The sequence below is a fragment of the Pteropus vampyrus genome, unplaced genomic scaffold, assembly GCF_000151845.1.
Source record: "Pteropus vampyrus isolate Shadow unplaced genomic scaffold, Pvam_2.0 Scaffold76, whole genome shotgun sequence".
NCBI classification, from domain to species: Eukaryota; Metazoa; Chordata; class Mammalia; order Chiroptera; family Pteropodidae; genus Pteropus; species Pteropus vampyrus.
In genome coordinates this window covers 4,359,780-4,377,283 of record NW_011888857.1, presented here as the reverse complement: position 1 = coordinate 4,377,283, position 17,504 = coordinate 4,359,780, and the positions used below count along the sequence as shown (strand labels likewise).

Below are 17,504 nucleotides of genomic sequence, written 5' to 3'. Positions count from 1 at the left end.
TTTAATCCTGAACTAAAAGAAACTCTGCTTAACCTAGCTCCAAGCATGTTGACTATGCAGAAAGAAAACACACAGCCAGCTGTGAAACTCTAAAATTGCATTACTTACAGAACTTTGAGTTCTTTCAACCCAGACAAGGCCTTTGGGTGGATAAAAGAAAGGTCGTTGCCAGCCAATCGTCTAGGGAGAAAAAAAAAGTAGCAAGCAAGAGGAAAAAAAACTGTAATTCAGACTCTTAAAATTCAGAACTCACAATTACCTAATCTGTGATTAAAGCTCTATGTTAAACATTTCTCAAGTCTATGTGACATTAAACATAGACTTAAACCTCTGCAAAAGCAATCCTAAGAGTCTTCCAATGAGATGAATGTCTCTAGAATTTTTTTTAAACTCCCAATACAATAATTTAAACAGGCACATTTTTATTCTGGTGAGGTCAAGCAAGCCAAAACACATTAAACCAAATTAAGTTTGCTATTCATGGTCACTCTCTGCAGCTTGCAGTGTTTTCCAAGTGCCTCATAAATACAGACTACTGGTCGGTAGACAGTCCTGTTTATTCAGATCAGAGCAAACCAGTCTGTCAAGGAGGAATGCCTTTAAGAGGCAAGTCAGCCTGTTATCTCTCCATAACCTAGGGCAGCATATTCCATGCAAAAGACAGGCAAAAAGTAAAAGTCATTGTAAGCACAGCTTCCCAAACAGAAGGCCTATAGGTTTTTTTTCTTAAATAAACATTGCCATAAAGAAATTTTGAAATGACAAATTTAAGTGGGAGTAAGAATAAGGACAAGAATACTTTGGGTCCTTTCGAAGAGATCTGAGCACACCATTCATACTGAGGCCTACGTTTCCTCCCATTTCTCAGACATATAAATGGGAGGAAAAGTTGAACAGAGGACTTGAAGGAGAAGAAGCAGGAAGTAGGAAAGCAACTCACATAAGTAACTTATAAATAGGTGAACAGAAGGAAGTTTTTCAAGTATTGACTTAAAATGATAGTTGTGTGCCCAAATGATTAAAGACAGCACTGTTCTGGTTTCCTGGTTCCCTCAGGAGTATTCTCACAAGTGAGGAGTTTTATCATATATAATTTTTTTTTTAAAAAATGCTCTTTCCCTCTCATGTCTTGGGATCACATAGTCACCAGGTCATATTAATTCCTCATTTAAAGCTTCTATTTCCATCATCCTTTCTCTTCTCTCTGTAAGCACCCTGTACCCCTGAGCCTTATCCATCAATTCATTCATTCACTAAAAAGTTTAACTCATTAACAAATATGAGTGCCTACTAAGTGTCAGGCACCCAACAGTGTCTTCTTAGACTTGCGGTGTTCCCCTCCTTCCAATCTGTTCCTCTTATACACCTTAATTTTAGGAACACAGGAAGGCTCCTTTACTCTTCCTAAAATCTGAAGTCACTGAGATCTGAAACTCTACTTTTTAGATGCATTGTTATTTTCTTGAAGTTTTTCTCTCAGTTAAAATGCAAACAGCCTTGGAAAGGATAATACTTGATCTTCACCTAGTATTAACATATCAAGATGTGTGTGTGTGTGTTGGGTGAGGGTGTGGGTAGAGGAGTGAAAAAGAGAAATAAGCAGAAGACTCAGAAACCAAAAGTGAGTATGTCACTTCTTCAACAGCAAAGATAACAATGCTGGATTTTTAGACACCAGAGTTTTAACAGAGGATTCATGCCGCTAAACTAAATTCTTCCTAAAAAAACCTGTCGCCATACACTTTGCTTCTCACGAGACACCCTAGCACCTGAGCTCTATACTGCCTGCCTTTTGAGGCTTCCCACACTCCAGGCTCATAGCATTTTACCTCTGAGAAGTCACCATACGTACAATGAGGGATTAAAAATGGTTTTAAGACCTCTTCAGGACTTCCTTCCGTTTAAAAATGTTTCTCCTCAACAAATCCTCTTGGTTCTGGACTAGCCAGCTTCATTCATTACTATGTCCTTAAATGCTTCACACCTCACTATCTCATCTTCACCCCTTAAATACTGAATTCCAGTGTTACTTCCCATGAACATTTCCATTCTTATGTGCAAATTCTTAGAACTCGAACTTGGTCACAAATTACCTTCTACTGGCTGTTTCTTGCACAATAGTCTCGGAGGCCAAGTACGAACACTTCCAAGAACAGGGCATGCATCTTACACCGCTGTTATCATTCATCACTAGGTGAACTCATTATTCAGAAACCGCTTTCTCAGAATTTCTTGTGCTTAGCACCCCACAGTCTACCTTGGTGCAGGCTTAGTGCACACTCTCTCAGGGGGCTTTCAATTGATAATGCTCACAGCTGTAATGCAGTGTTCAGAAGATCACACCCTTAAAAGATCAAATTGTACCATAAGGAGTACAAGAGGCAATAGCTTTCTTCCCCCCACAGGTCTGCAAGAAGCCACGTAACTATGACGGCTCCTCCACCTTATCTGCAAGACCAGCCTTAAACTGTCGAGTCTGCCAAACAAATAAACACTATAAACAGACTAAGGTTGTTACAGGATTCTTATTATTTTGTCTCTAATATTAGCTTTTACTGTCCCCATATCTATGAGCTTTCCTTGAAGAGTTCAGTCTATTGTACTGGAGCTCATGAAAAAGAATATTTTATAATTTCACAAAGGAAGTGGCAAAATGCAGAGAACCTGATTACCTTTACTTGTCAACAAAAAAGAGTGTTTAACCACATGAGCCAAAACATTTGCTTCCTTTTCCTAAATCTCTGCCCCTTTATAAGTCGTGGGAAAACTAAAGTAACCAACTTCAAAAAGCATCCTCTCTTTCTCCACTATTTATCATTACTGGAAACTACCGGTCTCTGCATGTGGCTTACCCTGAGATGTGAGCCCATCACCTGGAGAAATCAACGTTACTAGGATGCGGTGGGCAGTGATGATGCTGAGAAGGGGGCCCACTACCTCACGCTACTTTGATTACTTCGTTGCTTACTGGAGTACACATACCATGTAGAGCCTTCAGGAATGCATCTACGCACATTTACCAAGCTGCTGTGCTAATTAATAATCAATGCAGCAGCCAGGTAAAGGCTCTGCGGCTTTAGCAACTGCACCCTCCGAAGCCTCTTTTGTTTATTTTATGAGGCAGTGTTTCTTAGAGCAGACCCTAGGGACGCTTCACATTCAAAATCGCAGATCCAGAGAGGGAAAGGGAGTAAATAACAGGGTTAGGGACAAAGTCAGTATTTCTGGAAGGAAAAACCTACTCTGCAATGAGCCTACAGTAGATACAGGCACCATGATAGGGGTTTACAGACATTCTTTTTTTTCATGTTAATCATCTCATAACAATAGCCCCACTTCTCTGAGTCCCGAAGAGGTTAGGTGACTTGGCATAAGTCACACAGCTGGTAAGCAGAGGAGCCAGCATTCCAACGCTTATCCCCTTTCTCCTGCACCGTGAGTGATGCCTCTGATGTGTCACCAAGAGGTTGGGAAATAATTCCCAGAGAAGTGGAAAAGAGTTGGACTTGGGCAAGTTAATAGCCTTGTTTGAGTTGCAACAGCTCTCACAGCAGACAAGCGCTCACAAGCAAGGATCACGGCACCAGGAGCTCAGAACTGCAAGTTTATACAGGAGTTTCCGGTGCCATCTCTCCCACAGCCAAAGATGACCAGTGGGAAGGGGAGAGGATGGGACCTCTGGGTGCCAAAGGTGGGGGATAGAGCATTCTCTTGTGCTTTTTTAGCAACTCCCAAGGAAAAAGAGGTGGCTGATCTCAAGAAAGAGTGTCACCAATGGTCCTCTCCTACCAAAAGCCCACTACTTCCATTCTATGCCTGAGGTTGTCTGTGCTAGACTTAGTTTTTTAAGCTTCTCACGTCATGAGAACCTACTGGCTGGCTCCAGAAAAACTTTTCAACTTGGTAAATGATGATATTTATAAATTTTTACTATTCTTCCAATTTCTGTGAAGCCCTGAAGGAAAAAAAAAAATCAGTAAGGTGAGAACACAGAAATGAAAGTGGTATACTTTCGTGCTTGCTGAGGGTATTCAGTCCCAGGAATCACTTACTTCTCCCCTCTCTACCCTCAACCTTCTCAGTCTCCAAAGACCATAAAAAGCCTGGCTGTAAGGTGTCAATCCACCTACGCTTTTACTCTTCCTGCTGTCACCTAACTCTAGGCCCTCATTTATTTTTCCACCTGGGTTATTGCCATGAATTTCCACAAGACTCCTGCCTCCAACCACTTAATTATAATACCGTTGAGATCTAAATCTTAAAAAGCACAACTCTGAGCATTTTCCCAAAGGCTTTTTTCCCTGCTGAATAACCCATTCAGTATGATCCTCTTCTTCCTTTCCCATCTAGTTCTCCAGTGTTCCTTGTATCTGCAATTTAGTACACTATGCTTTTCCACCTCTGACTCTGCTCATGACACTTCCTTCACCTGAAATACCCACACTCCAGCCTCTGCCAATTGAAACCTTATTCATCATCTCTGTCTAAGTAGGATACTATCGTCATATGAAACCATTATATCACCTTCCTCTGATTCCGCAAAGCTCCCTCATTATACACATCTAATATTGTCTCTAGTTACTATGACTTTGTTGCAAATCCTTCGATTGAGTTATATGTCCCTTAAAGTCAAGGACTAGGTTATATTAATTTTGTAACCTCTTGCATGGGGCCTGACAAGTAGAATACCCTTGGTATTTGCTGTAATGCCTTAACTAATCTCCGAGAAATGTCTCTGGATTCAAAAAGGTAATACTGCTACTTAAAGAGTATGAAAAACTTACTGATTCTGATTCTCTTCACTTTCCGACAGGTTTTCTTCTCTTGTTTCATTTCTACTCCATTCTCCTAACAAGAAAGAACTACTTGGCTAGATTTTAAAATGCTACGGCAACAATTCTCTTTCTTAACATATAATGGTAGTATATTTTCTTAAGGAGAGGGAGGCAGGGTGGACTTTAAACACGGGCACATCAGTCCAGTGGTCAACAGTATTATCTCAACACAATCTGGGTCACACGCATGATCACACAGAATTAAGAGAAGTCTAGGAGGACTTCATATAGGGCCTCAGGCTACCTCAAAGCAACTCTCATTCATTCTGCTTTTTAGAACAATCCCAGAAGCACAGAGAGCCAAGGCAGAGAGGAGAGAGACTGAGAAAGGGTCGAGGAGAGGAAAACAGTAATCCACTAGACTTCCGCTCCCCCTGTGGATTTGGAACCTTTCCAGGAAACAGGATACAAGTGGCTTAGTGTATAATGTCTTTGTGAATCAGTTTTGTGTGCATTTATTATTCATAAGGTCCACAAATTCATATTAGGGGCTCCTTCCAGAGGAAGCCAGAGTTCAATTATATCCTGTATTCTGAATGCATATGCTACATGATATTTTCTATCTGCCGTCCCTCCAGAGGAGGAAGCAGTAACAGCACTGGCTAAATGGACACTGGTTGATGGTGTGTGTGAATGAGCAGGCCACATTTCAGAAGGTAATCTATGTGCTGAATTAGACTGGAATTTCTTCACTTGGAAAGCCATTTAAACAAATGAGACAGGCAAGTATGAAATAGAGAATAAACCATTGGTGTTTATTTCTCTGAGAAATGCCTGGATTTAGATTTCTTCTAGTCTGTTACAGGAATTTCATTGTAGCCATGTGGCTGGAATTCTAGCCAAGAATCAGAAGAGTACAGACTACAATCTACACTGACTAGACATATGGACCGAGATGCGGGGAGGGCAGAGGAGGGTTTGGTAGCTTCCAGCAGCTGCTGTGAGGAGCCTGGGGTGGAGCAAGCAGACAGAGGCAAAGAAACTGCGGCAGTAAGGTCGAAGCACACTTCCCATACAAACAAGAGGGAGCTTTACTCCTGGCAATTTCTCTAACACGTTATGGAGAGTTTGGAGGAGTAGGTGAAAACCCAGAAGAGAGAGCAGCCACAGCCTCCCGTGCATTCATATGACTACCTTCATTTTGCAGAAGTGCTTACTTACCAGGTGGCCCGGAATTGTGCTATTCTCGAGACCTGACAGAAAAGTACTTTGAGAACCACCCTTCCCTACCAAGCTACCTTTATCTACCCCTCAGCAATACTTTCTCTCTTCCTTCACCATTTCTTTCTACACCTGTTTCCCCACCCAGCAGATCTTCATTTGAAGCCACACATACAAAATACACAGATTGTACCCAACCATGTCTAGGCTGCCTCTCTTGCAATGCCATTCAATTTTCTCAAGTAGGTGGATCAGCGCAGCATAATGCTACGTGCAAATTACAACAGACACAACCACCAGCCCAGGACGCTGCCTTCAGAGAAAGCAGTTCCAGATCAAAACTGAATTGGGCAAGTATGGCCACAGGAAAGCATCCAACAGGAGGTGAGTGACATTCTCTTATTAAATATAATTTGAAATCAGCAGGATCTAAAATTTGGACAAGCCTTATAAAGTAAAAGCAAAAAAACATAATATATACTTCTAATATAAGTCCTTAAATCAGATATTTATTTACATGTTAAGGCCCTTCTACGTGCTCAGAATTCTGCTGCCGCCTGTGAAAAACAAAGACCTCAAGAGGCCTACTGGTTCCCATCTAGGGACATTTAGTGTCAATACATATCAATGAAAAACTGAAATCTGTGAAGCACTTTTTATTTTCATAATCCTACTCTACTGGCTTTTAAAACAACCCTGGATAGTGGGCCAGGAAGTCTTAGCACCACACCCTCTACCCTGTATTTTCTTTTTTAAACAAATGAGGAAAGTAAGCCCCTTTTTTCCATGTCTTGTTCAAGGTCCTATAGCACCACTAAAAATGTGAATCCTAGAAATAACACAAGGTAAATAAAATAATGTAAATTCTAGAAATAGAACAATGTTGTCTTATGTTATTTTCTATAAATGACTTTAGGAGAACCAAAGAATGTAGTTATTTTCTTAGTGAATACAGAGGGCTAGCTAAATAGCTAAATAGCATCCTTTTCCATTAAATAAACCTCATCCGATACAATATAACAGATTCTTGAATTGACTAACGTTTTACTTATTTACCTTATTGCTTCACATACCAGGAAGAGATTTACATGTTCATGTAACTTTTGTGTAAGTATATGCAAAAAGTGAGTATGTTTTATGAATATGCATGTATTAAGAACCCCTATCATGGAAATTCCTAAGTTTTTAAAAGTAGTCTTCCTTCATAAAGAGGATACATAGATAGATGGATGGATGGATGGATGGATGGATGGATGGATGGATGGATGGATGGATGGATGGACGGATAGATAGATAGATAGATAGATAGATAGATAGATAGATAGATAGATAGATAGATAGATAGATGGATGGATGATAGATAGGCAGACAGACAGACATCCTAGTAAGTATTTCTGTTTAAACGCATGAAAACTAAAGCAATACTGCTTAACAAAAAAAAAATAAGCCTGTTCTTGCTGAAACTCAGTTTATAGGCCACCTACAACTCTTCTACATGCTAAAAGAGCCTTATTCAATTTAAAGACCCTTAAGTTCCACCTGCACCAATTGGCCTTTGTATCTTCCACTTCCTCTTGTAGCAACCCACAGAAGACTTATTTTATAGATAAATCAATAAAAACCTTGGCCGTGGTTATATTTCCTGAGCAAAGTTATCTTGACAACCTAGTCATTTATTCTCTTACAATAAACACATACAATATCCACCCATATGAGGAAATATGTTACAGCTTTAAAAAATTTTTACAGCAAATATCAACCAACAAATATTGACCTACTCTTAAAGGCCAAGCACCAAAGGTACGGCAAAATAAGAACTGAGTTTTCCAAGGACATTTCTCATTTCATTTCTTTTAAATAAGGCTAATTAATTAAACATAAAACTGCCATGGCATTTAGTTTTTATATAGTCTGATAAAGTCTCTGAAACCAGTAAATTAAAAATAAGAAAAAACACTGTATCTTAACATCTCCCTCAAGTTTAACTTCAAAAATGTGGTTCCTGTCACCAAAGATCATATACAGAGCATGTGACAACAGGCTTTGCCCTTAGAAAAAAAGTGAGTGGAGTTGAAAAGTACACACTGATACACCAAGAACATAAAATAACAAGGCACTCAGTCCAGCAGTAAGAAGTGAGGAACAGAGAAAATGCAAAAGGAACTCAGAAAAGAAAAACCAGGGGAGGCTTCCTGTGGCAGAAAGGTCTCAAAATGAACTATATAAAATGGGTATGATAGGAATGGTACAGAGAGGAACTGTGACAGACATTTTTGGTTGCCTACCAAATATCCTGGATTTGTTCAAATATTGCCTCCTTCACATGACTCAGTTCCATGAGTATATGACCGGTCTTAGCCAATCATGCTGATCCCATTCCAGTGAATGACTTAGAGTTGAACATGTGACTCCAGTTCTGGTCACAGGAAGTTTGCTGGGAGTTTCTGGGAAAGGTAGCATTCTTCTTCAATAGAGATGCACTGGAAGGAATGACCCTTTTCTCTTTCTGGATGACATCGTGTCTGAATATAGTATGTGGAGGGACTGCAGCCATGGTGCTGTCCATTCTGAGGACAGCAAACTAGGAAGATGGAGAGAATCTGGGTTCTTGAGGTGGCCTAACAATTCCATTAACCAATCCTATAGGATTGGTTATGGGTTGTTTTCCTGCTATTCAAGATAATAATTTGAGTTGTTTTATTTATAGCCAAAAATAGCTTAATTAATTGCCTAATCGATAACCATTCTTAGTATTAGAACTCGTATTTTAGTCCAGACAATATGCCCATCTCAAAGGTCCTATTTCCCAAGATTCCAATGTGAAGTGTGTCATGTGACTAAGGTCTAGACAATGACACGTAAGTAGAAATATCGTATAGTATATTCAAGATGGTTCTTGAAGCTGGCTACTGTAAAATATCTGGCTACTGTAAAATATTCCTTCCTTCTTTCCTCCCTCCCTCCTTCCCTTCCTTCCTCCCTCCCTTCCTTCCTTCCTCCCTCCCTCCCTCTTTTCCTTCCTTCTTTCCTTCCTTCATCCTTCTTTCCTCTGGGAACTGGGTCATGATGGCTGCAGCTCTAGCAGACAGTTACCTTTTTGACCTTGACATGGTAGCTAGCTATACCCTAAAACTGCAGAGCTGAGTATTAGGTCCTACTTCCTTGATGACTTTGTAACACAACAATAGTAGCGGTGGGCGTGTGTGTGAGTGCCGTACGTGTTTAAGCCACTGTTATTTTGAGTTTTTTATATATATATACACACACACACATATATATGTATATATAATACACACAATCAAATATAATCCTGATACGAGGCTTTAGAAAAACTGCACAGCAGACTGTGGTAAAAGCAATGTAGAGATACTGCATTAAAAACACAAAAACAGGCAGAATAAGAATGTTTCTAAAATTGCTGTTTATGATACAGAGTAAAGAAACTCTTGATTAGTATGAGATGGTTACATAAAATGTGAAGCATCTAAATGATAAAACACTATATATTCATTCAATGAATGCAAAGACTAGATCTATTAATATGGAAATATAATGTGCTAAATGATAAGTATAGCATAAATGATCAATATAGTAAAATTCTATTTTAAAAAAGAAATTACATACATATACTCAGCAAAATCTGGAAGTATATGCAACAAAATATTAACCAGGGGACTCTCTCAGTGGTGAGATAATGGGTGATTATTTTTCCTCTCTTCTTTTTCTATGAGTCCAGATTTTTAAAATTGAGTATCCATTAATTTTATGGCCATTTTCTTAAAAAGCCAAATATATCTGTAATACAAATATTTCTAGCATCTCCGACATAATCTTCTTTGATGTATACATATAATACAAACTAATTGGTAGTGAGCAGGGGAATATAATAAATTCTGAGTTAAAGGTTCTACTAAAGCATATAACATTGTGTTAAACAAGCATGGCTTGACTTGGTGTGAACAATACAAGAAAGAAATGACTTAAACTGTTTCCTTGCTGGAAAATTCAAACATGCTAGTAGAAAATCAAATATGTTTTCATTTACTTGTCATCCCTACTATTTTTAGTCAAAGAACAAATCGTTAGCTTTGATTAAAATAAATAAATGAGCCAACAAACCATGGTTTCATTTGCTTCCCTACACCTTCCGAATCCATGTCAAACACTTTAACAATGAATTGCTTGATTTCCCCTAGTCCCCTATGAAATCTTGACTTTTCTATCTCAAATTCTGAGTACATCACATCTTTCATCACCTCTACTTCTAGGCTACAAGCACTACAGGACAAAGTTACAGAGCTCTTTGGTTCTACTCTAAATTTAAATTACCTAGGCTTTAACCAGGACCTTTCTATTCTTCAGCAATCTTTGGTTCATTTCAGCTTGACCCAGTTAAACAAGTTATTTCCCAGTGTGCCTAATCACCAGATTCTAGTGGGCTATGACAACTCTTTCTTTCTCCCAAGCATGTCTTTCTTCTCCCTTCTGATTCATTTGGGGAAACTTCTCCACTCCAAGTAGTCCTAGTGGAGATGAGGCCATGACCCACGCTGGGCTGGACCACTCTGAACAGAGTAGCATGGCTGGCTCAAGGACAGGCACATGAGGGAAGTCTGGCCAACCAGAGTCTTCATAGTTTTCAGCTGAATGCAGGGAGGAAGACTTTAGGTATTCATTTTGGATCTCAAGATGCAAAGATGTGCTTGGGGCTACCAAAGATTACATTTCCCATTATACGGAGACAAGCTATTTGCAACACAAAAGAATGAAGCCAAAATACAAAAATAGAGCCAATTGAAGCTAAGAAATGATGAGCAAGAGAAAACTCTCATAACATTTAAACCCCGAGATCCAGTACCATCTGAAGCCAAACCCACCTCTGGACTTTCTAGTTCTACATGAAACAATAAATCCTCTATTATGCCTCAGCTGGGTTTCTGCCTCTTAAACCCTGTGGACTCCTGTCAAATAGAGTACATATTCCAAGCTTCATCGACTTCCCCAAACCAGAAACCACCTACTAGCAGTTCCCAAATGCCTGCTTCTTGATGAACTTCTTTACCCCGAAATCACTCAAACAACCCCACTGAAATGATTCTCAGGAAGCTTAATCCCAGGCCTTTTCTCAATATCTGGCCATGGGCTCCTTTCTCCAGCACGTCAGTGCTGATTTTTCATTTCTGGTGAAAAACCTCTCCTCCCACAGCTCCCGGGGCATAGTTCTGCCCTAGTTCTTCTGCTCCTCTGGCACTTGGTTTTCTTCCCACACCCTAATTCAAGTGTTTCCCAAGGAGTTGTCTTTGGCTCCCTTCCCTTTTCATCTACCCTCTCTCCCTTGGCAAGCTTTTTCAATCTAGTGTTTCCAGTAATCATCTCAAAATAAAAGGCTCCAAAATCTATACCCATAATACTCTATTCCATAATCTATAACCTATGAATCTCTGTTCTAGACTCTACACCTGCATGTCCCCACCCATATCTCACCTAAAGTCAATTATGTATATTCAAAACTGCATGTAATATCTTCTCTTCTGAAACAATTTATCTTTCTGTATTATCTTTAATTTTGTCAAAGCACCACCAGACTCACGGTAATCTTAAAATTATGTGTTATCAGTGACACCTTATGTCATCCCAGCTGAGACATCCTTGATTCTATTTCCACAGCATCTTTTGCATAGGCTCCCCCATCCCCCTCAGTCTCTCATCTGCCCTAGTTCAGATTCTCATTATTCCCACCTACACCATTGCCATTAGCATCTTCATTTGTCGCCCTACATTCTCTCGATTTCAAACACCCTACTCTCTGCTATGAGATTACATTAATTGAAGGTCGTATCTGATCAAGTCATTTCCTAGCTCAAAAACCTTTAATAACCACTCGAAAGTTGAAATTCCTTGTTAGTCAGCTAAGAAAGACCCTCAGACTGGCCCCAAACTCCTTTCTGGTTTCCCATAACTTCCTTTCGAGAGTTCAGCACTACAACCAAACCAACCACCACATCATTCTGCCTACCTAGCCCAGTCTGTCTCCATGTCTTTGCTCCTTTTTCTTTATCTCTTCATAACTCCTACCATCTCTCAAGGCTCTCCAGAAATGCGAACTCTTTGATGAGATCTTCCTTAATCCTTCTTACTAAAAGTTATTTCCCTTCTCCTTTGAACTCCCATAACTCCAGGACACTGTTCATCTCTCTTGAAGGCAAGAACCTCATTTAATTCAACACTGAACAGCGTTTTACCTAATAAAAGTTTGTTGAATTAATAAATTGTCTAATAAGTCTTTCCTCATCCTCTCTACATCTACAGGAACATAGTCAGACCTGAGGTCCATTACTAACAAGTTGTGTGACCTTGGGAAAGTTACTTATCCTCTCCGAAAAAAAAACAAAAACAAAAAGCACCAGCCTCCTCATCAGCAAAATAGGAACAAATATAGTTCACAGAGTCTTATAATTAAAAAAAAAAAGTTTGTTTTAGGAGGGTCTATCTGGTACATAGAAGGTCCATTTAGCATAGGTTCCTTCCCATTTCTCTCTTTTCACCCTTACTCCTTAATCTGAGAATTCCCCCAAATGACACATTGAAAAAGGTATGAATGAGACAACTAACACTCTGTGATCTCAGTACATAAAGGCGGTGATCTTTGCTACCAAGTCCTCCTAGCAAAGCTCTAGAAAGTGAAACAAGAAAATGCTTCCAAGAATTTAATATTTTTAACTGTCAAATATCACTGGAGCAACTGAGGACCATTTTTTGCTTTTCCTGGGAAATTACTGCAGTTGATAGAGCTGATCTGAGAAGTCTTCATCAAAGGAATATTAAACGACTCAAACTTTAGTTTAGAAGCAAAGGAAATTCTTTGTATTAGAAGAGAACAATAGTCAGCTACTTTCAACAGCTCTAAACAAACCAGTAAGAACATTTGAGATCACTTATACATCTCAGAAATATGAAAGCTGATAGGATATAGTGGAAATGGCATTGAACTATGTGGGTCTAATTCTGGCTCAGTTACATACTCACTGTGGTACCTTGGACAAGCCACTCATCTGCTGGCCCTTGATATTCTCATCTATAAAATGGTATGTTTAGTCAAAAAAAAAAAAAATCTTGTTCTAGGAAGAACTCCTTGTTAATAAAATTTTTATTCAATGAACTAATTAGGGGAAATGTTGAGCAGCCAACCACATACTTAGAGCAGTAGGTGATAGCAAGTACATGGTCTCCTCAGTTCTCTTTTAATCCTGTGCCTCTTGAGGATATTATAACTTAGAAATTAAGAAGAAAGACTTGAATCAGATCAACATAGACTCAAATCCTGGCTCTGCTATGACCACACTGAGTTTTTCACCTCTCCAAAGCCTTCATGTCCTCATCTGTAAATTGGGGTGATAATAAATATCCTACGTGCTCCATAGGGATAGGGGCTTTGTGAGCATTAAATCGATTAGTATGTATTATGTTTTCAGCATATAATAAACTCTCAATAAATGTTGGCTGTCATTTATTCCTATTGCACCCTAAAAGAGTTTCTCTTTGCCACGCTTGATCAATTTTAATTATATGCATTAACTCAGACAACAAAAAAATAGTTTTAGAAATTTAAAACAAAAAAATTATCAAGACACAGTAACCAGATGCAACTTGTTCTAGATTGTATCCTAAACCATAAATTTGTTTCTTTTGCTATAAAGAACATTAGTGGAACAGCTGTTACATTTTAATAAGAATCACAGATCAGATGATTTTATGTATAGATACTGATATTTATCTATCTATCTATCATCTATCTATTTATCTATAGATAGATATACATCAGTACTAATTTTCTGAGTTTGACAACTGAACTGCAGTTATTTAAGCCAATATCCTTGTGTTTTTAGAATTAACAAGAAAGACTTAAAAAAGAAAGACTGCAATATTTGGAGGTAAAGGGGCATTATGACTGCAACTTACTCGCAAATGGTTCAGGAAAAAATATACGTGTATTTCACATTATATATTGTATGTGTGTATGTGTGTAAAGAGAGAGACAGATGAATGTTAACATTTGAGAAATTTAATTCAATGCTATGTGCAAAGATTCTTTAAGCCTACAATATTTTGTAAGTCTGATTTTGTGTATTTGTGTATACATATATACATATACTGCCAATATTTATATATTAAACTATTCAGTTTTGACCCACTATTTGTACTTGACTTGAAATCTCTCTGTTCAAATTATTTACCAGTCATCCTTTGTAAAGTAACGCCTCCATTTAGAATTGATCTATACATAAAAAAAAAATAGTAATCTTGAATTAGTACTCTGAGACCCAAGTTTCACTTAAGCATTGTGAAGAGTTCCAAAGTCAAAGCACATTTGAAATGAAAGGAATTATCCTCATCTTAAAGTACGTGTTAAACAATAACTGTACAAGTGCCAAAGCTGGCAACGGTTTCTACCGCTGCTACAACACCTAAGCTCAAAGTCACATCCACAGATTTTTCTTGGTCGCCTATGGAAAAGTGGTTGGGCATACCTTCCGCTGTTTTCTAATTAAATTCATTTCACAACTCTATATTTTAGCCATTCCCCTAATGGTTACCAATGCCCTGGCAGGTTTTAAGGAGAATCGAAAATAGTTGTGGCAGCATCATATCAGACAACAGATCCTGCTGATGCTAAGTAAATGTTTTCTAAGAATTTTGACTTTCCTTTTACATCGTTAACAGAAACCTGTAGGCCCACTCTAACTCTCAACCCCAAATACAACGATCTCTCTCCCAAACAGTTTAAGAAAAAGAAAGACACTTCAATGTTTAAGAGGAGTAGTAGAATTTACCTTGCTCTTGTATATGGTCACACGCTTTTACAAAATTTACCTCATTTGCCTTTCACAATGGTCCCATTTTAAAGAGTAGAAACTGAGGTGCAAAAATCAGGATTTCAGACTTTGTAGGTATTGAATTTAGAGCTAAAACCTATGTTTTTGTATACCTGAGAGGAAGGGGTGGTTATGATTCTTATAAATTATAAAACCTTCAAAAGTAGGTTAAATGTGGAAAAAAAAATAACTGGCAACAGTAGTATCTAAAGTATATTTCATTGAAAAAGTTGGATGAAACAGCCCCTAAGAAAACATATACACCACTCACATCACTCACAAGCCTTTGGAGATCTGACCTCAAGTCCCAGTAAAACTACAAACCAGGTGTATGAATTCAAATAAAGCTCAGCTTCTGCTTCTCCTCACAGAGTTATGAGAACGAACTTTCATACCTTGTAAAGTTCTCTGTGCATGCTATTAACCATCATTATCTTTATAAAACTGAATTCTTCATGCCCCAAACAGAGAGGCTCTCCAGGTTCCTAGTCTCAGTGAATGTCACCCAATCATTCAGAGCAAAAATCTTACTATCGTCTCCATTACTCACCCTCATATCCAATTCAGCTCCTTTAAGATAAAGTCTAAACTCCTTAGCTTAAAATGTCCCTTCATGAACTGGCCTCATCTCTTACATTTCTCTATTTTTCAATATTTCAAATTTCTCGGTATTTCACTAGGAAAAACTAAGCACTTCATAGGTTCCAATGTTTCTGAAATGTCTATCTCTTTGCATATGCCGCAAGGTTCTTCCTGAAGCTCCTTTACTAATCTTCCTCATCTGGCTAATTCCTATGTGCCCTTTAGGACTCAGTTGAAGCTACTGCGGGAAACCTTTCTCAAATCCTACAGTCTCAAGTAAATATATTGCTTCAGACTTTCACTGACCCTGCACACACTTCTATATTAGTTCTCTCTCTTCCTCTAGACCAATATTATCCAATTGTACTTTCTGAAACATTGGAAAAGTTTTCTATCTGTGTTGTCCAATACAACAGTCACTAGCTACTGGTGGCTAGTGGGCACTTGAAAGATGGCTAGTTCAATTACGAAATTGGATTTTAAATTTTCTTTAATTTTAATTATTTTAGATCTAAATTTAAATAGCTACCTGTGACATGTGGCTATGGAACTGGACACCACAGCCTAGACAGACTGTCAACTCCAAGGACAAAGACCATACTTACAGGTTTCTGTATCCTTGGCACCCACCACACTGGCATGTAGCAGATTCAGTATTTGTTGAAACAATAAGTGAAAGTCTAAATATCTATAAATACTTCTAAAGTATGGTTGGGAAGTGATTCCACCCAATATTCCAAGCATTCTGGATTATCATATAATATTTGGCCAACCAGTCACAATTTGTAAAGCACACCTCATTAAATATCATGGAGAAAAATCCGCAGTAAATCATTCATTTCTACTCAGGGCACTTTGGCTTCACAATTACTCTTAAATGATTTCCAGATGACTTCTTGACTAATGGTTACGCTGTTTATGAAATATTACAATAGTCATGGCTGCATCATTTCGGAATGTCAAAATCAACTACAATGTTTTGTAAAGAAAAAACATGGGCTTTTTTACCATGCTTATATTAACATGGAAAAAAATTCCCTTGAATGCCTGAAGTATTCCCAGACTATGAAACACTACTCTGAACCATTTGTTAAAATTAACCATCAGCTCTCCTAACCGAATGTACTTTTGAAATCCCATACAATATTTAGAGAAGGCGTACTGACTTGATTTGATAGGCTCCCATCACTGCAAGAGCAAAATACAGAAAAAACATGACCTAGCTACAAAGAACTAGTGGTCAAATTCAATTCGGTGCCAATTAAAAGACTCGGCTAACAGAACTCATGAGCTTGACATATGTTTGGTCATTTGAGATTTTAAGAAATCCGAGAGATGAACTTCACAAAGCAGAGATTAACCGGGTTTGACTCAACATCCAAGTCCTCACTACAAGACCCCTCAGAGTGGAACTGGCAATCAAAGGCACATAATCACCCCACCCAAAGAAAAGAACGTCTCCGCTTCCTATCTGGTCTGTCACACATCCCACAGTGGTTACACAATGGCAGAACAAACCACTTGTTAATGTTCTTTCATTGCATAATTACTTCTGTAAAGGGATACTAATCCTAAATCTAAAACTATATGTGAAATAAAAGGGAATAGGTAAAGCATCTCAAAGCTTAAGAGTGGTGAGGACTCAGGCTTCAAAAGCGCATAGTTCACTCCTTTTAAATTCAATTTAAAATTTTAATTAAAAATAAGTATTTATTACAAAATAATTAATGTTCACTAAACAAAAACACATAGGCCCCCCAAAAAATAAAATAAATATTTAACCCTTTTACCCAAAGATAGTATTTGGTATGTATTCCACTGCTTTTTTTAATGCACTTTTAAGATAGTTATAGAAATACTAGCTAGCATTTATGTAACTATCCTAAGTATTTAACATCTATTAACTCATTGTCTTCACCACAATACTACAAGAGAGTGACTGTTGTTATCTGTACCTTACAGACAAAGAAACTGAGCAGAGGGAACTTAAGTAACTTGAACCTGGTCACCAGCTTGGAAGTGGCAAATAATCTTTGTTTAGTTTTTGCTGTGG

The 17,504-nt window shown here is 38.3% G+C and overlaps 1 protein-coding gene across 7 annotated transcripts in view; it reads right to left on the bottom strand.

Moving 5' to 3' along the window:
- LGR4 (leucine rich repeat containing G protein-coupled receptor 4) overlaps positions 1 to 17,504 on the bottom strand; it is a 94,424-nt gene that overhangs the window by 28,326 nt on the left and 48,594 nt on the right. For 3 of the 7 annotated variants that reach the window (XM_011362573.2, XM_011362571.2, XM_023532077.1), the window contains exon 3: positions 109 to 180. The exons of the other annotated variants lie outside the window; for them this stretch is intronic. In XM_011362573.2, coding sequence (XP_011360875.1) covers positions 109 to 180 — 72 coding nt within the window. The remainder of the gene's footprint in view (positions 1 to 108; positions 181 to 17,504) is intronic. 7 annotated transcript variants of the gene reach the window in all.